At 39.6% G+C, this 20,323-nt stretch overlaps 1 protein-coding gene across 9 annotated transcripts in view; it reads right to left on the bottom strand.

The window, feature by feature from the left end:
* The window catches only part of ENOX1 (ecto-NOX disulfide-thiol exchanger 1), a 619,238-nt gene that overhangs the window by 32,752 nt on the left and 566,163 nt on the right, over positions 1 to 20,323 (bottom strand). For all 9 annotated transcript variants that reach the window (XM_037741175.1, XM_037741173.1, XM_017536114.2 and 6 more), the window contains one exon: positions 11,061 to 11,163. In XM_037741175.1, the coding sequence (XP_037597103.1) occupies positions 11,061 to 11,163 (103 nt within the window). The remainder of the gene's footprint in view (positions 1 to 11,060; positions 11,164 to 20,323) is intronic.

Raw genomic sequence — 20,323 nt, 5'->3', positions numbered from 1 at the left:
GCCTTCATGCTTGGAAGCCAAAGGTCACAGGGCAGACCCTCACCTGAATAAAATGCAATCTGGGTGGGCACAGGTGCACCATTCTTGTACTAGGTCATCCTATATTTGTAGGTGACCTTGAATTGATCTGCCATAGGGTTTCATGGCTCCTGATGCTATGAGATGAGTGTCACATTTTTAAAGAAAAGTAACCTGTTCATCCTTAGGCTGAGACAGAGAACCAAAGGGGCTCTCCAAGACCTGTCTTCAGAATACTGCTTTTCCAGGGCTTCTGGAGGCGTACAGTGAGGTGGGGAGGTAGAAACAATTCCAGCATTTCCCTGTAAAGGTAGAGTTTCAGTTTTTAAAGACTGACCTGCTCTTTCTGAGATACAAAGAACTACCATTTTATTCTGAGCTTATAGTCTTCCTTTTTTCTTGTCAAAATGTCCTTTTTTGAAATAATGGCAATGGTAGAAGGTAATGATGGTACTTTAAAAGTATCTTTAAGTGGCAAACTAGCCACTTTTAATGTACTCAGGTAGCATCGTATTGGCCCCTCCCCTTATTTATTTACTTATATTTTAATTTTAGAGACCTGGCAGCTACTTCCCTGTGTCTGAAATTCTCAACTCTGGTGAAGTGGCATTGTAAGTAATTCCATTACTAATAAGAGTTAAAATACAAAAGCTCATGAGTGATTTCTTTCAAAAAATTAAAATAGAACTATTTAAAAATGATTACTTTCATTTGTATTTCTTTTTTAAACATTTTAATTGATATATAATAATTGTACATATTTTGGGGGTACATGGCATATTTTGAAACCTGTATACAATGTGTAATGATAAAATCGGGTAATCGGCATAGCCATCACCTCAGACATTTATAATTTCTTTGTGTTGAGAACATCCTAAATCTTTACTTTTAGCTATTTGGAAGTATGCAGTAAATTATTGTTAACTATAGTTTCCCTACTGTACTATCAAATACTGGAACTTAGTCCTGTTTTTTGAATGAGAGAGTAAAGGCTGAATCACAATTTGTGTAGAGGGAATCCTCTCTGTTTCAGGATGGTGAGTGGGGCTTTCACTGACCATCCCAGGTACTATGGCCACCACTTTCCACAGAGAGCCTCCCACAAGTGATGGGCAGGAGGACAGGGGAGGGAGAAGGAAGAGTCACCTGTGGCTTTGTGAGCAAGTGAGGGGGTGCTCCTAGTTGGAAGCTTTTTTTCTTGCCCACAGGGTTCTCCCAGGGAGATGAGGGGTGCTGCAAGGTGGGGAGCAGCATTCCTTGGATGGACATATGCTTAAGCAGCAGGGCTGAGACAGGGAGTGGCAGTGGCACTGCAGACTTTGGAGTGACAAGGGTGTGTAAGTCTCCCATGGGGAAAGAGGGCATAAGACTTAAGCAGTCTTGTGTAAACTACTCCAGGCACCCCAGCAAATAGATAACAGCATTTTTCTTATTATCCCTCCTGGACAGAGAGTCTTCAACATCTCCTGCATAACCTACAGCCTCTTGTAAATGCCCATGGGTGTTTGGTTATCAATTTAAATGTCTTTAGTAGGATGAATAGAACAAGTCAGAGGAGGATGGGGTGGGTTGGGGGAGAGGTTGATAACCCTTAGCCTAGGAGATCAAGTGTTGACATGGGTAATTTAGGGACACCAGAAATGGGAGGACCTAGAGTAGCCTCTTTTGTTGTACCCTCTGTGAACATGGATTTGCTCCTCCACTATCTGCTGTCGCCCCTGATCGTGGGTCTGTAACCCAAGGAGCTGTGCTCTTAGTCTTTGTGTGTTCTGGCTCCATATCCAGAACACAGTGTACATTTACAAAAGGTATATGTTGAATGTATTTATTTGCCAGAACTGGAAATTGCCAGCATACTTGTTTAAAATTTCTTAGTCTATTATTGATAAATGGGGATAAATAAGAACCTTAAACATTTCTACAAGTAGTAACAGATCTTTGAAAAACCAGGTAACTTTGAGGTATTATTCACTGGCAATTCCTACTCTAAACACATCCTGTCATGGATTTAGAAGGACAGACTAACTTGGATGTTTTGGGCAAGGAAAATCCACTATTTTGCTCATAACTAAGGGGAAAATGCTTACATGATTTCTGTGTACTTTTCTAAAATCAGATTAGAAATCCTGATGTGGACTGGAGTATTCTTTTAGGAGGGTATGCAGAACCATCTCTGTAGTAGCTGATATTAAGAAGCCATTAGGTTTTCCTAATAAGAGTTCAGCAATTGCCACTAGATATATGTAGGGCCAAGGCAGGCAGTCACATAAAGGCTTCCCAAGCTTTTCCTGTGGATGACAACCCAGTTATCCAGTGTTGTTGGAGACACAGCAGAAAGGAAAGCATGAGTCATCATCCTCCCCAGTAACTTGCCTCTCCTCAGCCCAACTCCCACTCCTGCATCTGCCCATCCCAGGAGCACCACAGAAGCATCAGTCATGCCACTTGAGAAAATGTTTCTAGGCCCTGTAATTTTGGATCAGGTTCATTTGAGGGGATCTTCCTAAATAAACAAGTAAAGCATCTTTGTAGCCCCTTTAAAGGAAGTGGGATATTCCCTGGTTGGAAAAAGGGTGGCTGTAACTCAAAAGCTAATGAAAAATACCACAAACCTGGAAAATTGAGGCTATCTTATGGTCCTCTGGAAGGGACCAGAAGGCTTGATAAAAGGAACACTAGGAATGGAGGGTGCAGGATTTAGCTGTTACTGAACTGGTGGCTCTCCAAAGGGATGGCTCAACAGTTGGTCTTGCTTGTTTCCATGGAGATGTAGAAGGCCTCCATATTTGAGAATGGGTTTCCAACAGTGGAAAAAAACATTTTAAGCAGCTAATTTTAAAAAGTTTTAAAAGAACAAAGGAGGTTGTCTGTACTATTGGGCTTTTTGCACATCTTGGAATCTTAAAAACTACTTTAGAAAGATACACTAAGTAGCTCTGGATGCCTGTGGCAAATCTCGTTAGGAAGTCCCATTTAAACTGGATACCCAAAAGCCCTGTGAGCTACTCCCATCAAAACCAGCTAGTTTATTTTCATTACTGGGCCTCACTAAGACTAAGGAAGCAGTATTTAAATTAGCCAAATAGTGCCAGATTTGTACTACTTCATCACTTATTTTATACTTTACACACTTAGCAGCCAGGAGGTGGCAAGGTGCCAGAGGCACAGCATTGTATAAAATAGGCAGAGGGCTGGTCCTGTGGAACTTTTATTCCACATAGGTGAGCAGCACAGATAATAAACACAAAGATGAAATATAAATATTTTTAGATAGTGCTTAGCACAACGAAGAAAACAAATCAGGGAAGAGGACAGAAGAGAAACCTGCAGCTTGCTGGAGTGCTACTTTACGCAAAGTGGTTTGGCTATGTCCCCACCCAAATCTCATCTTGAATTATTGCTCCCATAATTCCCACATGTTGTGGGAGGGACCCAGTGGAAGATAATTGAATCATAGGGGCAGTTTCCCCATACTGTTCTCAAGGTAGTGAATAAGTCTCACGAGATCTGATGGTTTGATAAGGGGAAACCTCTTTCACTTGGTTCTCACTTCTCTCGTTTGCTGCCATGTAAGATGTGCCTTTCGCCTTCCCCCTTCCACCATGATTGTGAGGCCTCTCCAGCCTTGTAGAACTATAAGTCCATTAAACCTCTTTTTCTTTATAAAATACTCATTCTTGGGTATGTCTTTATCAGCAGCATGAGAATGGACTAATACAGTGATCATGTGAAGGCCTCTCCCTGAGAAAGCAGACCTTCCCAAGTATGAGACGAGAAGGAGCCAGCCATGGAAAGCCTGGGGAAGATCATTCCAGGTACAGGCCACAGACAGTGAAAAGGCCCTGACGTGGAAGTGAGCTGGCAGAACACACTGGGCTGGAAAGTGGCACAACGTATGTTTAGTGGTAGGTGGGGGCCACATCATGTGTGACCTTGTATGCCAGGGGAAAGAGTTTGGATTAGATTTAAATTCTAAATGTTCTAAACCAATTTTCCTGCATAGAATCAGGTGGTTGACATGATCTGAATTACGTTTTAAAAACTTTTCTCAAGCTGCTGTGTGGAGAGTAGAGCCAAGGGAAATAAGGGAGACCAGTTGGAAGTGTTTGCACAATACTTGGAGTGGTGAGTTGTTATCTGACTGCAAAGGGAGAGATGGACTCCAAAGTTAGAACCACAGGGGTGGTGTGAGCAGTGAGGCTGGGGAAGAATGAAAGATGAGTAAATAGTTTTTCACTTGAGCAACTGGGTGGGACTATTTTCTCAGATCAGAATACTTGGAGAGGAGCACATTAGGGTAGAAAAAAGGGGAATCAAGAGTTCTGTTTTGTCCTCATTAACTTTGAGATGTCCATTGGCATCTAAATGAAGAATATTAAATAGCAGCTGGAGATGGTATAAATTTGTGAGTCAGTGGCAACCAAAAGGGATTTGAAGCCAAAGTATTCATTGAGATCACCTAGGTAGAGAAGAGGCCTCAAGACTGAAGCCTGAAGAAGCCTAAATTTAGAGGTGAGTTGAGGAAAACTCATCAGGGGACTCTGAGAGGGTGTGATGGATAAGAAAGTATGGCACCATGATGGCGGAGTGAAGAAAGTATTTCCAGAAGATGTGAGTGGTCAATCATGTATAGTAGCTGTCAGGGAGTTGAGAAATTGGTGACATGAAATTCTCTGGTGATGTGGAAAGGAATGGTTATTGTGTGAGGATGCAAGCAGACTGGAGTAGTCTGGAGAGAGAGGGAAGGAAGGGGACGGAGACTGTGAGTGTAGCATGTTGGAGGAATCCTGCTTCGGACAGGGGTGGGAAATGGACTGTTGGTGGAAAGAGGTCATGGTGTCAAGACAGATTTTCCTTCTCGTTTGTTTTAAAGTTACAAGATAGTAGAATCCATGTTTATATATTGATGCACATGATCCTCTACTTATATACAAGATCACTGTCTAAGGGGCAATGCAGCTTTCATAATAGTCCTCGTATATTACAGAGAATTGAGTTGAAAAAGACCATCTAATCAAGCCTCCTAATTTTATACAATATGAAGGCTTACACATCACAGTGGATAAATTATTTGGCTTAGATTACCCAGTGGATGAAATGCCTCAATCCGCAAATATTTAGGACCTCTCCCTCTGCCCCACCGACTGGGGCTGCTTAGAGATCATCAGGCATTATGGTTTCTCACAGGGCTAACCCATCCCACTCCCGTGTTTTGCACCCTTATGCAAAAGATGGCAGTGGGATGGGTTAACCCTGTTACAGTTTAATTGTACTGGTTACCCGATGAGAATAAAGTATCACTTTGTGCATTCAGTTTGGGCAGCACAGTATTCTCTTTGAATGGAATGAGAAATGGAATCTTTCCAGAACATACTCCCCATCCCCAGGCTGCTTAGAGTTTTTATTCCAAACTCTCCTTGTCAGGTTGTAAAGTTCTGGCTGAGATTAGTTTTCTCTATATCCATACTCATTGATAGTCTCCAGGGAAACTTCAAAAGACCCTGGGGCCCATCAGCTCACTGGGATAGAGGGACACCTTGGAGCTTTCCAGAGACCTTGGCTCTGCATATGAACAGCTGTGTCTCTAGACACAGTCACATCTTTCTGGGAGTCACCAAAGGCCTGACCATAAACCAGCCTGAAATAGTCTTGTTTCAAGTTGAAACCCGTATAAATGCTCCATGGATGTTGAACAGGAGAATCAGCGGGAAAAAAACCCATGCAAAATCTGGGTCTCCTACTAAGCCACGAGGGGACAGTTGTCTGTGGGCAGCTGGAGAGTGATGAAGCACATATGGGAAGTGGAGAGAAACTGTAGGAAACTGATCAAACACTTGTGGTTTGGGCTGATGCTTCTCAGTGCCGTGGGATTCTAAAAAGCTGTAATTTTCCAAAAAAGCAGTTTGTTCCACTTACTTGGTGAGTACAAAACCTAATCTTGAATGGCTAATTAGTTAGTTTTGTTTTGTAATATTTATCTGTCTGTCTTATTTTTTTCAGTTAAACCCCTCAGACTATATTCGGGCCTTTTAGTAGTAAATTGTTTCTGGTACCTGAAATGCCCTTAACAACTTCTTTATCCATCCAGTGAAAACATTTTCATCCTTTAGGACTAGCTCAGCTGTCCTTACTTCTGCCAAGACATCTGTAGCATAAGTAGCCCCTTGTCTGTGTCTCTAATTTTAGTATAAACCACAGGTCATTGTAATTAACTGCATTCTATCTACGAACTTCTTGAGGGGAGATCATTTTTCTACCATCAGCTAACACATGGGTTAGCACAAAGCAGGCCATTGTTTCTCAAAACATGGTACCAGATGTGCTTGCTTTAGTATCCCCTCAGATGTTAGTATTACAATGAACAGGATCTCTCTATTTTTTTTTTTTGTTTTTTGACAGGGTCTCACTCTATCACCCATGCAGTTGTGCAGTGGTGCTGCTCACAGCTCAGTGTAGCCGCAGGCTCGTGGGTTTAAGAGATCCTTCCACCTCAGCCCCCCAAGTAGGTGGGACTACAGGTGCATGCCACCATGCTCAGCTAACTTTTTGATTTTTTTTTTTTTTTGGTAGAGATGGGAGTCTTGCTATATTGCTTAGGCTGGTCTCGAACTCCTGAGCTTAAGTGATCCTCCTGCCTCAGCCTCCCAAGGTGCTAGGATTATAGGTGTGAGCCACCACACCTGTGTGTGGGGCTAAAGATTCTGCCTTTTAAATAGGCTGCCTAGATAATTCTTTTCCACAATGAAGACTGATTATTCTTAGTTTAGACTCTTGACAAATGTTTGTTGATTTATTGATATGGACATTTGTGCCTTGGAAACAAGATTGAGGTCCATGACTCATTCTTTATGGTCAGTAGCTTTCAGAGAAGAACATATTCCCAAGATTACTTTCTCAGGTACAGCCTAAATATGGCCTCAACTTTATTCACCGAAATCATCAAAAAGTTATTGCTTAATCCTCTTTAAAAACATTTTTCCATATTACACTCAGGTGTTTCTTAATACTCATGTTAAGAGGAACATTCCACTTCCAGTATAGTCTGGTTGTGTGCACCTGTGAGATGGAGACTGTGATGGAAATGATATGTATGTCCTGATGTGCAAGAGGACTCAGGATATGTAATGAAGTTTGCCTAATCATTGTCAACCTGAGGATAGTTCTCAGGGGACCAGGGAGGTTTTAGAGAAAAGCTGCTTTGCAAATAGTTAAAAGTTGTGGAGAAGTTTTTGACTACATCTGGATAGTATTTACAATGACTAGCATCAACAGGGTGCCAATCAGAGCTGCTGGGATTGAAATCTATTGTGTTAATATTATTATAGCAAGAGAAGATAGAGTGATATGGACCCAGAGTTACTAGAACTATTAGCTTATTAATAGAAAAATTTGATCCATTTTTCCTTCACAACGATCTCCAGCCAAACATAGCTCCAAAACTTTGGCCCCAAATCAAAAGTAATGACTCACTCTACCCCAAACAACTTCAGTGTATGCCAATCCAACATGTGGGCCATACGCGAAATGAACTAGGAGTTCTGGCATAGACACTGCGCAATGTCAAGCTGACCTTATGTTTGGTTACTATAGCATTATGAAACATAAAATGCCCCCATAAAAACAGAATTCTCTAAGGTCCAATTATATGTCAGCTTGTCTTTACAAAAATTGATTACAAAATAACCCAGAAATCACAATAATAGAGTATTTTCTAGGGGCCTGTCTTCTTTAGTTGAATTGGAAGACCCATTAATTATCAAGAAAAAGTTTGTCAGAACGGTCGAACTCTCAAAATACTCAGGATCCATATCTGTAAAATTCCATGTCAATAAAATCCCATGGATCCTCTCTAATAAGTACCAACTTATATGCCCTGAAATAAAGATTCTAGTTTTATAAAGTGGTCATGAGAATGTCTGGACAGAATATACACTTTTGCCCAGGTGAATCAGTGTCACAAATAATTACACATAACTAGAATTGTTCACTGTTTAAAAGTTCCGGCCTCAGTTTTTTTTCTCTCTGTAGATGGAATCCATTTGAAGAGGTTTTTTCCTCACTCCCTTTCTCTTCCAGGGAATGCTTTGTGCCAGTGTGCATTTCTTATATAATATATGTGCCCCAAAAGGGCATTGATCATATGACTGTATTGGCATACAGCATACACTATAAGCATGCAGATGTGATGAAGATTTTGCCAACTAATATTTCCAAGTTGTGGGAGATTTTCTCCTTCTAGGCTGGCTTAGAGCATGGCTATTGTGTCCTCTCTACTGATTTAATTATTCCAAGGGAAGATTTCAGGGGAATTGCAGAGTATTTATGACTGCTCCAGATGTACCAGAAGGCCAGAGGGCTCCTAAAATCATTCAACATATGAGAATTCTTCAGAGAAATGTAGCCCCAGCACCAGGAAATCCTTTTTCTCTTTATTCTGGTCTAGAGCAGTTTTGTCCCCATTATAATCTATATCCAGATGCCAGAAGCTTCAGGGGAGATCTTTATGGACCCAACATTCAGGTATCTACAAAGTATGAATGACCCAACTCAATTAGCAGATTGGATCATTTAGTGGCAGGAAGCAACTGCAGCCTTTGGCAGGATCCATTTTGCTGGTCTTGGAAACTGTTCCCCCTTGTGGCATTCTTTTGGAGGATTATTCTCTCTTTGGTTACAAAAGAGTAGAAATATATAGGTGTTTTGGATGTGGGTTTGGCCAGAAATGACATCTGTTGTCAAAATATCATTAAGAAGAATAAAATATGGAGAAAGGGAGCAAGATAATGGATAACTGAAGGGAAAGTTAAATTCCTGTTTATTTTAATCAAACACTGAAGTCTCTGGCCTCCCTTATACCTAAATATTCTCATATATTGATTCAAAGCAAGTGTCACCCCCTGTTTCTCTTTTGCCCTACTCCTAACTTCAAATTCGAATATAAAACTAGTTCAAAAGACCAACAGTGAGGGGAAAAGTCTTAGAAAATTTAGAGTCAGTTGTGTATGCTTTTTATTGAAGATCCTGACTAGTATTTTTCTTTCTAACACACTTGAATTGATTTTATAATTTTTTTGTGATGCCAAAGACATCAGCAGGCATAGCATGTTATAAATGTAATCTTCCTACCTATTCCCATTAATGTACTGCATGTAAACCATATTATTTAAAAATATTTGAAGTAGCTGACTAAAAATGTACATATATGTGTGTACATATATAAATAAAACCTAATAGCTACTTGGAAAACATTGTAAATGAACTGTGCTCTCCAATTAAAACATAAAATAAAAGGGGAAGCAATCGTTAGTAAAAGGAAAAAAATAAAGAAAATAAAGATCGTTTTTAACCTTCAAATGGACAGAATTATTCTTAAACAAAGAGGGAAAAGTTGGCTACAGATCATTATTTGCTTTGTTCATACCCTAAAAGCATTAGAGGGAAAATCACACTTTGGTCACACTGAGTGACAGAGAAACAGTTGTCAGAGTTGGACACGTTTGCCAATAGAAGAAAAATCCAGTTACCCACTACATATGGTTCATATTGGGTTCCTGGAACTGATAGCATATCAGCATGTCTTCCGAGACTCGTGCATGGCATGTTATTACAGCTGTATATCATCAGAGCAAAAAAAAATAATAATTGGTTTTCCTTGGAGTATCTCTAAGTTGATGTCATATTCAATAACCCTGTAGTTGAAAAATCTATATATGATGGATGGACTCTGGACTATCTTTTGAATTTAATTCCTCATGTGCCAGCTTCTCTAGGCCTTGGTGTACCTGTCATTTTTAGCTGAGCACATGCAGTATTCAGAAAATGCAACCAGGGCTGGGCATGGTGGTTCATGCATGTAATCCCAGCACTTTGGGAAGCCGCGGTGGTTCATGCATGTAATTCCCAGCACTTTAGATCACCTGAGGTCATGAGTTCGAGACCAGCCTGGCCAACATGGTGAAACCCTCTCTCTACTAAAAATACAAAATTAGTTGAGTGTGGTGGTGCACACCTGTAATTCCAGCTTCTAGGGAGACTGAGGCAGGAGAATTACTTGAACCCAGGAGGCAGAGGTTGCAGTGAGCCGAGATCATGCCACTGCACACCAGCCTGTGTGACAGAGTGAGACCCTGTCTCAAAAAAAAAAAAAAAGAAAAAAAAAGAAAAGAAAATGCAACTACTTCTGCCAGATAATGAACTGTAGGATAACAATTTGTCTTGCATATATAGTCACCTCATTCTTCACTCTTAACCATGCCACCAAGAAGCCAGTCTTAACTTGCAACCCCACACTGGGGTCCGGTGCCAAGGTGCAGCTTGAATCAGTGCTGTGCATCACAGTATGGGGGTGGTGGCCTCCCTTCCTCTGAATTTGAGGGCTTCAAAGACAGCCTTAAACATATAGGTGTCTAAGATGGGCTTCCAGGCACACTGCTAGCACATCCTCAAGAACTCTTCTTTGTGAAAATAAGTATGATATCTGGATCCACTGAGGATGCTTCTTTTGTTCATCCTGGACAAAAGGATCCAAACTTGGGCAGAGAAGCCTGGAGCTGACTATCCTGGATTAGCCTAGCACTAGTACCCTGCCTGCCTCTATTTCCCAGGATTGCAGGTCTAGCCTTGGGGCTGAGTTTAGAATATGGCCTCTGCTAAGGGGCTTGGAGTTTAATCTCAGGGTTCAATGCTGCTCTTGAGCCTGGAGATGTGGCTTGGTTTGGAACTAGATGCAACCTGGCTTCTAGTTAGAAGTGACATGCCCAAACTTAGAAATTCAGATTTGTGACATGTGAGATGCAAGTTAATGTCTTCTTGAACTCAGTTTTATGTCTGACAGTTAACATATACAGTTACAGAAAAGCAATACCCCCATTAGTTTGTATGTTACTAATTTGAAATGTACGTAATATAGTCTGATGAAATTAATCTCACCTTTGACCAGAAGGCAATGCTGTTTAACAAGTTGGAGGTGAATTACTAAAATATTAAGCTAATTACCTAATAATTATTTAAGAGAACAGATGAAGACAACAGAATTTCCTTACCTATTAGCAGAGCTTCTTTCTCTGATTTTAAGCCTTGGCTTCTTTTCTCAATATTGTTCTCTCGGTCTTGGTTGACCAATGCAACTGTCAACACATTGATTTCCTATAAAGTTAAAAACCAACAACCATTCATGGGTTTATGTAGATTCTGTGCATGTCAATAAAAACACCAGATCTCTTAAACTCTGTAAATGAGGTCATCACTTCTATTTATAACTAAAGATCAAATCTTTTATACAATTGATCTATTTGCCCAATAGCAGAAAAGTAACTCTGTAAAGTTAGGCTCCTAGATACTGTTCCCAGCATGCCATGTAATTATCTGTGTAAGTGGCAAATTTGGCACAAATTATCTTAGATTTTTGTCCATATTTTGATTAAACTCTGTTCATTAAAGCTCTATTTGACTATAGCTACTTTAATGTGTTTTATTTCAAATATGAAAAATCTTTGGGAAAGCATACAGGGTATTGCCTCATAATACCATGCTAATAATGTGTGTGAGTGTGTGGAAAGACAGGGCCTATTGGAGAACTAAGATAGAATTGTTAGAAGTGTTTTTAAGTTTGAAAACTAAAAATGAAGAGTTGTACAACAAGCCAATAACACATGAAACATTGAGGCTGGACTATTTTTAGTTCTTTCTGTGATCTTTAAACAGAGATGAAGATTTAACTCATACCCTCCTAGACTTTTGATATTAGGACTCAAAATGGAGAGTGATTTAATGGAAAGTCAGTTTAATGATCTGCATATATGACCTGCATACATGCGATAGTAGAATCACTGAGTCTTAATTGGAGGAAAGTTGCTCACTGAAAGATGGTTCCAAAGAAGGACTCGTATATTTAGTGGTAGCAGGGAATCTGCAGGAATGATAGAGAACAGGTAGGGAGAGCCGAATGGATGAAGAAGAATTCAGAAGGTTTGAACAAATGGATTGACAGGTGTTCCCAGGACTGGAAGTGGTTATAGGAGAGATATATAGCTACTCAGTACCTATTAACAAAACTGGTCAGATCCGAGAATATAGGAAGTATTGGGAGCATGCTGCACCTGCAAAAGTGAAAGCCACACCTGAAGGCATTCAAATAAGAAAAATAAAGTCAGCACATCCCAATCAAAACAGATCTATGAGCTTAATTTAACTTATGAGCTACTACTTTTAATGCAGGGTTAATGAGAAATTGCCAGGAAAGAAGGCTCTACTGAGAAACTGCAGTTGCTAATATCTGATGAGCATTTTAGAGGCTCCTCTTAAGGTCACATTTACTTGCTGAAGACCAAGTGATCAAGACTGAAAGAGAAATGAAAAGGGCAAAGTAAAGAATTGAGAAAATCACAGTGATGTGATGATACATCACAGGGAAGAACTTGGTTGGCTAGAGGGTATAACAGGCCTCAGGCTCATGGTAGGAACATTCCAATAAGGACAGGAGTCAGGAAGAGTTTGGGGAGTGGTTTAAGCTAAGCCTGGAGCCAGCTAGTATCATCAAAGGTTACTAGAGATGAAAGATGCTCTTACAAATCAGACAAAGGATCTTGGGAGTCAGCCTCAATTGAGACACAATGAAGAATTTTAAAAGAGAACAAATCAAAAGGCTTATGTAGATGAGATTAGAACATTTATAAAGAGAAATTACAGGAAAGGAAATAGAAGTTCCTTCTATAATAAAATAACATTTGGTACTTTCTGATTAGACTGTCTCGACTGAAGCAGAGTAGGTCTGCATGTGTACACATCATCTTTCTGGGGTAGTGGGGTCAATGGGCCTGCTGAGTTCTATTAGTGATATGCCCTAAGGACAAATAGGTCCCACTGGGACATGGCACTGGACTTCTGTGCCTGGGAAGTGAAGACTGCTGAGAAGATGCAGGCTGAGGCTCTGTAAAGATCTCCCAAGGGAGGTGTAGGAAGAAAGAGGATAGAAGAACATTAACTAGGATAATGATTGCATCATTAAAAAAATACAAAAAATGAACCCTGGAGCTGAGTGGAAATAATATCTCCAATAGAGGGTGATCTGTTCACAGCCTGGATGGTAATTGGGGCCAAATGAAATTATTCAGAATGAGTTTAGCATATAACCGGCCCACATTAATTGCCAAGACTGAGTGGTGTCCTGGGGCCATCACTCAGTTGAAGATACGGGTTCACTGAGGGAAATGGACTGTAGAGGATAGGCAGATGTCAGGAGCCAGTAGAGAAAGGCAAGGGCAGAAAAGACAGACCACCTGAGAATGCTATTCTCTCCCCAGGTCCAAAAGTGGAATCACATAGAAAGGGGGACTCATGAGTAAGGCTCAAAGAAATGCTGCTGAATCAACAATGTCTACTAGGAGCCAGATAGGGTTGGGAAAATGAGTATGGAAAGATAAGAGTTTTAGGATCACCACTCTGTGGAAGTATTTCTTGAGACTGGATGCTGGAGTTTGTGCTCTGCTGACTACAAATGGTGTGCTCTTACGCAGTCATGGCCAGTGACTGGAGTGGACACATCTCCGCATGGCTCCCACAATAGTCCCGCAGGCCTGGGTTCAACGGAGACCAGAAGCTTTGCAGACACTCCAGTTTTGGGGGACATCTCTGAGTTTTCTCCAGGTTGGAGACAGAGCTGTTTTTCTCACTCTAGAGGGAGAAGAACTATGCTAGAAGTGGTATAGGATCATTGAAGCTGATCAGGCAGGCTCCAAGGAATGCTCACATCTTATAATAAACTGGCCTCAAGAATCTCCAAGGGAAAACATCATTTTCATTAGAGTCGAGGGTGTGTCCAAGCCTATTAAATAGTCTATAGCACTGAGTGAGGTGGACCAACTTATCACCAGTCAAAAGAGTCACTACTGACTAAGCTCTGGATCCTAAGCCTGCCTTGGGCCTGGTACAAGCTCAGGCTCCTGCTGACAAAGTCACAGAGCTAATTAGATGGGTGAATGCTTATGTCATCCATTTTGCCAAAGAGAACAGTTAAAGTTAATATAGTTGTGTTTCAAGGGATAGAAGACATGATAGCGATTTTAGACAGCCACATTATATGTTGTGGTTTTACCTTTTCCAACTATTCAAAAAGGGGAGTTTTAATGACTCACTAATCATGGATTCCTTAGAAAAACAGGGTAATTTGATTTGTCTGTATTTATGTTGGTATTGTTCAGTTGAATAAGAAAATGACAATTATTGATAATCTACAAGTTTGGGGTAGACTACAAAGTGGATATAAGCAACAGCTGTACCCTCTCTGTTTTTATTTATTGTCTAGATATCTAAATTATCACATTTGTCAAAAGAGTTCCATCATCATGATTGTTTAAGGTGAAGGGAATACACAGAAAGAATGTGGAATTGAGTAATTCCCAAACCAATTCCTTGTTGCATTTAAGCTAAGCCTGTTTTCACTTTCAGCCACCGAGTAAATATTTATGCTAAATACATACATCACATGCCTACTATATGCCAAAGAATTCTAAGTTTTTAAGGATACGGCATTCAAAGTGATCAGAAGTGCAAGCTTACCCAGGGACCAGCAAGCAATTCTTATAAAAGGTCTAAAAGAAAGAAATATGAGTAGATGAAGCTAGAAAAGTAGGTAGATCATGGTAAGAAGTGTAGATTTTATCTGGAAGGCTTAACAAGTGAAGACTTTTGAGCTCTGCATTTTAGAACATTGGTTTAGAGGCAAATGAAACTGGAGTCAGCCTACTGCAAAAGTGTATCCACTTTTGCTTTTTGATGATTACAGTCAAAACCAAAAACAATGGTATGCAGAGTGCCAACAGCATTTAAGAGGTGGAACTAAAAAAAAAAAATCTAGTGACCTGGTGGATAATGAAAATATTGAGAATGAGTAGGTGCCTCAGTGAATAGGAAAATAGAGAAAGAAGATAGTCAGGGAGAAGACTGTGTGTTCAGTTTAGGAAATATTGAACTTAAGGTTTCTATAGCATCTTGTCAAAATATTTTAGAGGAAGTAGGATGTGCATGTTTCTGAACTTAGAAGTGAGGCTCTGACAGCTCTTTTTATAGGGCCTTTCTCAGGTTTTGTTTGCAGCAGGCAATCTTGATGTTTCCTTGTGGGACAAAGAGCAGGCTTGCTTAGACTTGATATAAAAAAGGTAGATTTCTAAGCTCAGTGTTTCTATTTTGTAACACAAACCACTGCATGGGCTGGCATCCTCTGGGACCCTCTACAGAGATGCTCAGGTTATAAGATCTGTGAGGGTAAGTCTGGTGAAGCCAAAATTCTTCTGGGAACAACTCTCAGTTGGATTTCATATTATTTACATAGGACACTCCAACTTATCTTTTTAGTAATTGGGGAGCACATATTATAGAGACATTGAATCATAAATTATGCATGGTTTTGCTCCTTTCTTAAAAGGTTCATAGTCCTTATTACTGTCTCTACCCCAGATCTCTAGAGAATGGAAAGGACCTTATTGGAATGAGAAATTTTATCATTAGAAACATAAAATTATGAAGACCCTTTATCCTTCTATCACCTTAAAATCCTTTAGCCTGATAGATGCAACATGTCCAGAAGAATGATGAGTCTACTAGATATTCCAGAAAAGAGGTTCCAGATGCCTAGTGATTACAAAGTAGAAGTAAGTGAGTGGGGATGGAGTGGGAGGTGAGGAAGGTTACTAAGTGTAAATGGTTAGTGCTATAGAAAGTACACAGTGGGAAAGGAACATTAGGATGGAAATCAAGTTTCCTCCTTCCAGTGAGATCTATTGGATTATGAAGTAGTCTCCCAAAGGAAGTGGCAAGAACACAGTAAAAGCACACCAGAGTAGAAAATGCACTGCAGGTAACAATTATGCACTTGACATGAGATTGGAGATTACCTAATAAATCTTTTCTCAGTCTACCTTTTAACTCTAATTTCTGTGATACTTAGAAGGAATCATTAAAGGGTTAGAGAAGAGGTTTTCAATAACTGGAAACTAGATATCACAGACTTTTTAAAAGATTTAGCTACTTGAAGGCAGAAATTTCCCTTCTAAGAGTCCTCATCACTTACTTTTCCGTAGTCTGCTGAGTTACAATAGTGCTTTGTTATTTACTTTTGTTTCTCTCCACCCGCCCAAGCCCCTAAGGACCAAGAAAATAGCCTCCCTGGCTTATAAAATCCTTTCATTATTGCTTTCACTTAATTTTTACTGTGTTTTCCTGATCTTTAGGGCTGTTTTCTTTCTGTGCAAATCTTCTTGAATACATGTTGTCTACCTGTGTCTACTGCCTTATCATCTGAAATCTCATCTTTTTCATTAGTCACTCCAACAAATCTACTCTGAAATATTTCCAGTGACCTTCTTCTTGCCAAATGATTATTTTCTCAGTTCTCTTACCATGTGGTATTTGAAATGCCTCACTTCTCTACACAGGAGGTCTTGGTCTTTTTCCTCCTAAATTCTTGTTTAGTCTTCACTGGGGCTTTTTTGTTCCCTCTGCTGGCCCACTGAATGTAAAGAAGAGGCTACTCTGGTAGCTTTGTCGCAGAAGGATATTTAGTACTTGAATGCAGATCTGGACCAAGTGGACCTAATAGACATCTATAGAACTCTCCACCCCAATCCACAGAATATACATTCTTCTCAGCACCACATTGTACTTATTCTAAAATAGATCACATATTGGAAGTAAAATGCGCCTCAGCAAATGCAAAAGATCAGAAATCCTAGCAAATATTCTCTTGATCACAATGCAATCAAATTAGAACTCAGGATTAAGAAACCCACCGAAAACCACAAAACCACTTGCAAACTGAACAACATGCTCCTGAATGATACCTGGATAAATAATGAAATGAAGGTAGTAATAAAGATGTTCTTTGAAACCAATGAGAATGAAGACAAAGTGTACCAGAATCTCTGGGACACATTTAAAGCAGTGTGTAGAGGGAAATTTATAGCACTAAATGCCCTCAAGAGAAACGAGGAAAGATCTAAAATCAACACCCTAATGTCACAATTAAAAGAACTAGAGGAGCAAGAACAAACAAATTGAAAAGCTGGCAGAAGACAAGAAATAACTAAGATTAGAATGGAACTGAAGGAGATAGAAACACGAAAAAACTTTCAAAAAATCAATGAATCCAGGAATTGGTTTTTTGAAAAGATCAATAAAAGAGATAGACCATTAGCCAGACTAATTAAGAAGAAAGAGAGAAGAATCAAACAGATGCAATAAAAAATGATAAAGGGGACATCACCACTGATCCCACAGAAACACAAATTACCATCAGAGAATACTACAAATACCTCTATGCAAATAAACCAGAAAATCTAGAACAAATGGATAAATTCCTGGACACTTATACCCTCCCAAGACTAAACTGGGAAGAAGTCAAATCCCCAAATAGACCAATAACAACATCTGAAATTGAGGCAGTAATTAATAACCTACCAACCAAAAAAAGTCCAGGACTAGACAGGTTTACAGCTGAATTCTACCAGAGGTACAAAGAGGAGCTGGTACCATTCCTTCTGAAACTATTTCAAACAATAGAAAAAGAGGGACTCTTCCTTAACTCATTTTATGAAGCCAATCTCATCCTGATAGCAAAACCTGGCAGAGACACAATTAAAAAAAGAAAATTTCAGGCCAGTATCTCTGATGAACATGGATGCAAAAATCCTCAATAAAATACTGGGAAATCGAATCCAACAGCACATCAAAAAGCTTATTCATTATGATCAAGTCAGCTTTATCCATGGGATGCAAGGCTGGTTCAACATACGCAAATCAATAAACATAATCCACCACATAAACAGAACCAAAGACAAAAACCACATGATTATTTCAAGATATTCAGAGAAGGCCTTTGACAAAATTCAGCAGCCCTCTATGGTAAAAACTCTCAGTAAACTAGGTATTGATGGAACACATTTCAAAATAATAAGAGCTATTTATGACAAACCCACAGCCAATATCATACTGAATAGACAAAAACTGGAAGCATTCCTTTGAACACCAGCATAAGACAAGGATGCCCTCTCTCACCACTCCTATTCAACACAGTATTGGATGTTCTGACCAGGGCAATCAGGCAAGAAAAAGAAATAAAGGTATTCAATTAGGAAAAGAGGAAGTCAATTTGTCTCTATTTGCAGATAACATGATTGTATATTTAGAAGACCCCATCTTCTCAGCCCAAAATCTCCTTAAGCTGATAAGCAATTTCAGCAAAGTCTCAAGATCGATATGCAAACATCAACAAAATCTATGTGCAAAAATCACAAGGTTTCCTATACACCAATAACAGACAAACAGAAAGCCAAATCATGAATGAACTCCCATTCACAATTGCTACAAAGAGAATAAAATACTTAGGAATACAACTAACAAGGGATGTGAAGGACCTCTTCAAGGAGAACTACAAACCATTGCTCAAGGAAATAAGAGAGGACACAAACAGATGGAAAAACATTCCATGCTCATGGTTAGGAAGAATCAATATTGTGAAAATGGCAATACTGCCCAAAGTAATTTATAGATTCAATGATATCCCCATCAAGCTACCACTGACTTTCTTCACAGAATTGGAAAAAAACACAATAAACTTCATATGGAACCAAAAAAGAGCCTGCATAGCCAAGACAATCCTATGCAAAAAAACCAAACCAAACCAAAACAAACAAACAAACAAACAAAAACAAAAAACAAAGCTGGAGACATCACGCTACCTGACTTCAAACTATACTACAAGGCTACAGTAATCAAAACAGCATGGTACTGGTACCAAAACAAAGATATCGAGCAATAGAACAGAACAGAGGCCTCAAAAATAATGCCACACATCTACAACCATCTGATCTTTGACAAACCTGACAAAAACAAGCAAGGCGGAAGGGATTCCCTATTTAATAAATGGTGCTTGGAAAACTGGCTAGCCATATGCAGAAAGCTGAAACTGGATCCCTTTCTTACACCTTATACAAAAATTAACTCAAGGTGGATTAAAGATTTAAACATAAGACCTAAAACCATAAAAACCCTAGAAGAAAACCTAGGCAATACCATTCAGGACATAGGCATGGGCAAGGTCTTCATGACTAAAACACCAAAAGCAATGGCAACAAAAGCCAAAATAGACACATAGGATCTAATTAAACCAAAGAGCTTCTGCACAGCAAAAGCAGCTATCATTGGAGTGAACAGGCAAACAACAGAATGGGAGAAAATTTTTGCAATCTACCCATCTGACAAAAGGCTAATATCTAGAATCTACAAGTAACTTAAACAAATCTTCAAGAAAAAACAACCCCATCAAAAATTGGGCAAAGGATAAGAACAGACACTTCTCAAAGGAAGACATTTATGCAGCCAACAAACATGAAAAAAAGCTCATCATCACTGGTTATTAGTAAAATGCAATTCCATAACACAATGAGATACCATCTCACACCAGTTAGAATGGTGATCATTAAAAAGTCTCAGGAGACAACAGATTCTGGAGAGGATATGGAGAAATAGGAACACTTTTACACTGTTGGTGGGAATCTAAATTAGTTCAATCATTTGTGGAAGACAGATTCTTCAAGGATCTAGAACTAGCAATACCATTTAACCCAGCAATCCCATTACTGGGTATATACCCAAAGGATTATAAATCATTCTATGATAAAGACACATGTACATGTATGTTCACTGTGGCACTGTTCACAATAGCAAAGACTTGGAACCAACCCCAATGCCCATCAATGATAGACTGGATAAAGAAAATGTGGCACATATACAGCATGGAATACTATGCAGCCATAAAAAAGGGTGAGTTCACGTCCTTTGCAGGGACATGGATAAAGCTGGAAACCACCATTCTCAGCAAACTGACACAAAAACAGAAAACCAAACACCACATGTTCTCACTCATAAGTGAGAGTTGAACAATGAGAACACATGGACACAGTGAAGGGAACATCACACGCTGAGGCCTGTCCAGGGGTGGAGGGCTAGGGGTGGGATAGCACTAGGAGAAATACCTAATGTAGACAATAGGTTGATGGATGCAGCAAACCATCAAGGCACGTGTATACCTATATAACAAACCTGCATATTCTGCACATGTACCCCAGAACTTAAAGTATAATTTAAAAGAATACAAAAATTAACTGGGTGTGGTGGTGCACATCTGTAATCTAGTGTTTGGGAGGCTGAGGCAGAAGAATTGCTTGAACCAAGAAGGCAGAGGTTGCAGTGAGCCGAATTCATGCCAGTGCACTCCAGCCTCGGCAACACAGCAAGACTCCATCTTAAAAAA

Source organism: Cebus imitator, unplaced genomic scaffold (assembly GCF_001604975.1).
Source record: "Cebus imitator isolate Cc_AM_T3 unplaced genomic scaffold, Cebus_imitator-1.0 Scaffold96, whole genome shotgun sequence".
In the NCBI taxonomy this organism is placed as follows: Eukaryota; Metazoa; Chordata; class Mammalia; order Primates; family Cebidae; genus Cebus; species Cebus imitator.
This window is presented reverse-complemented; position numbering and strand designations above follow the sequence as displayed.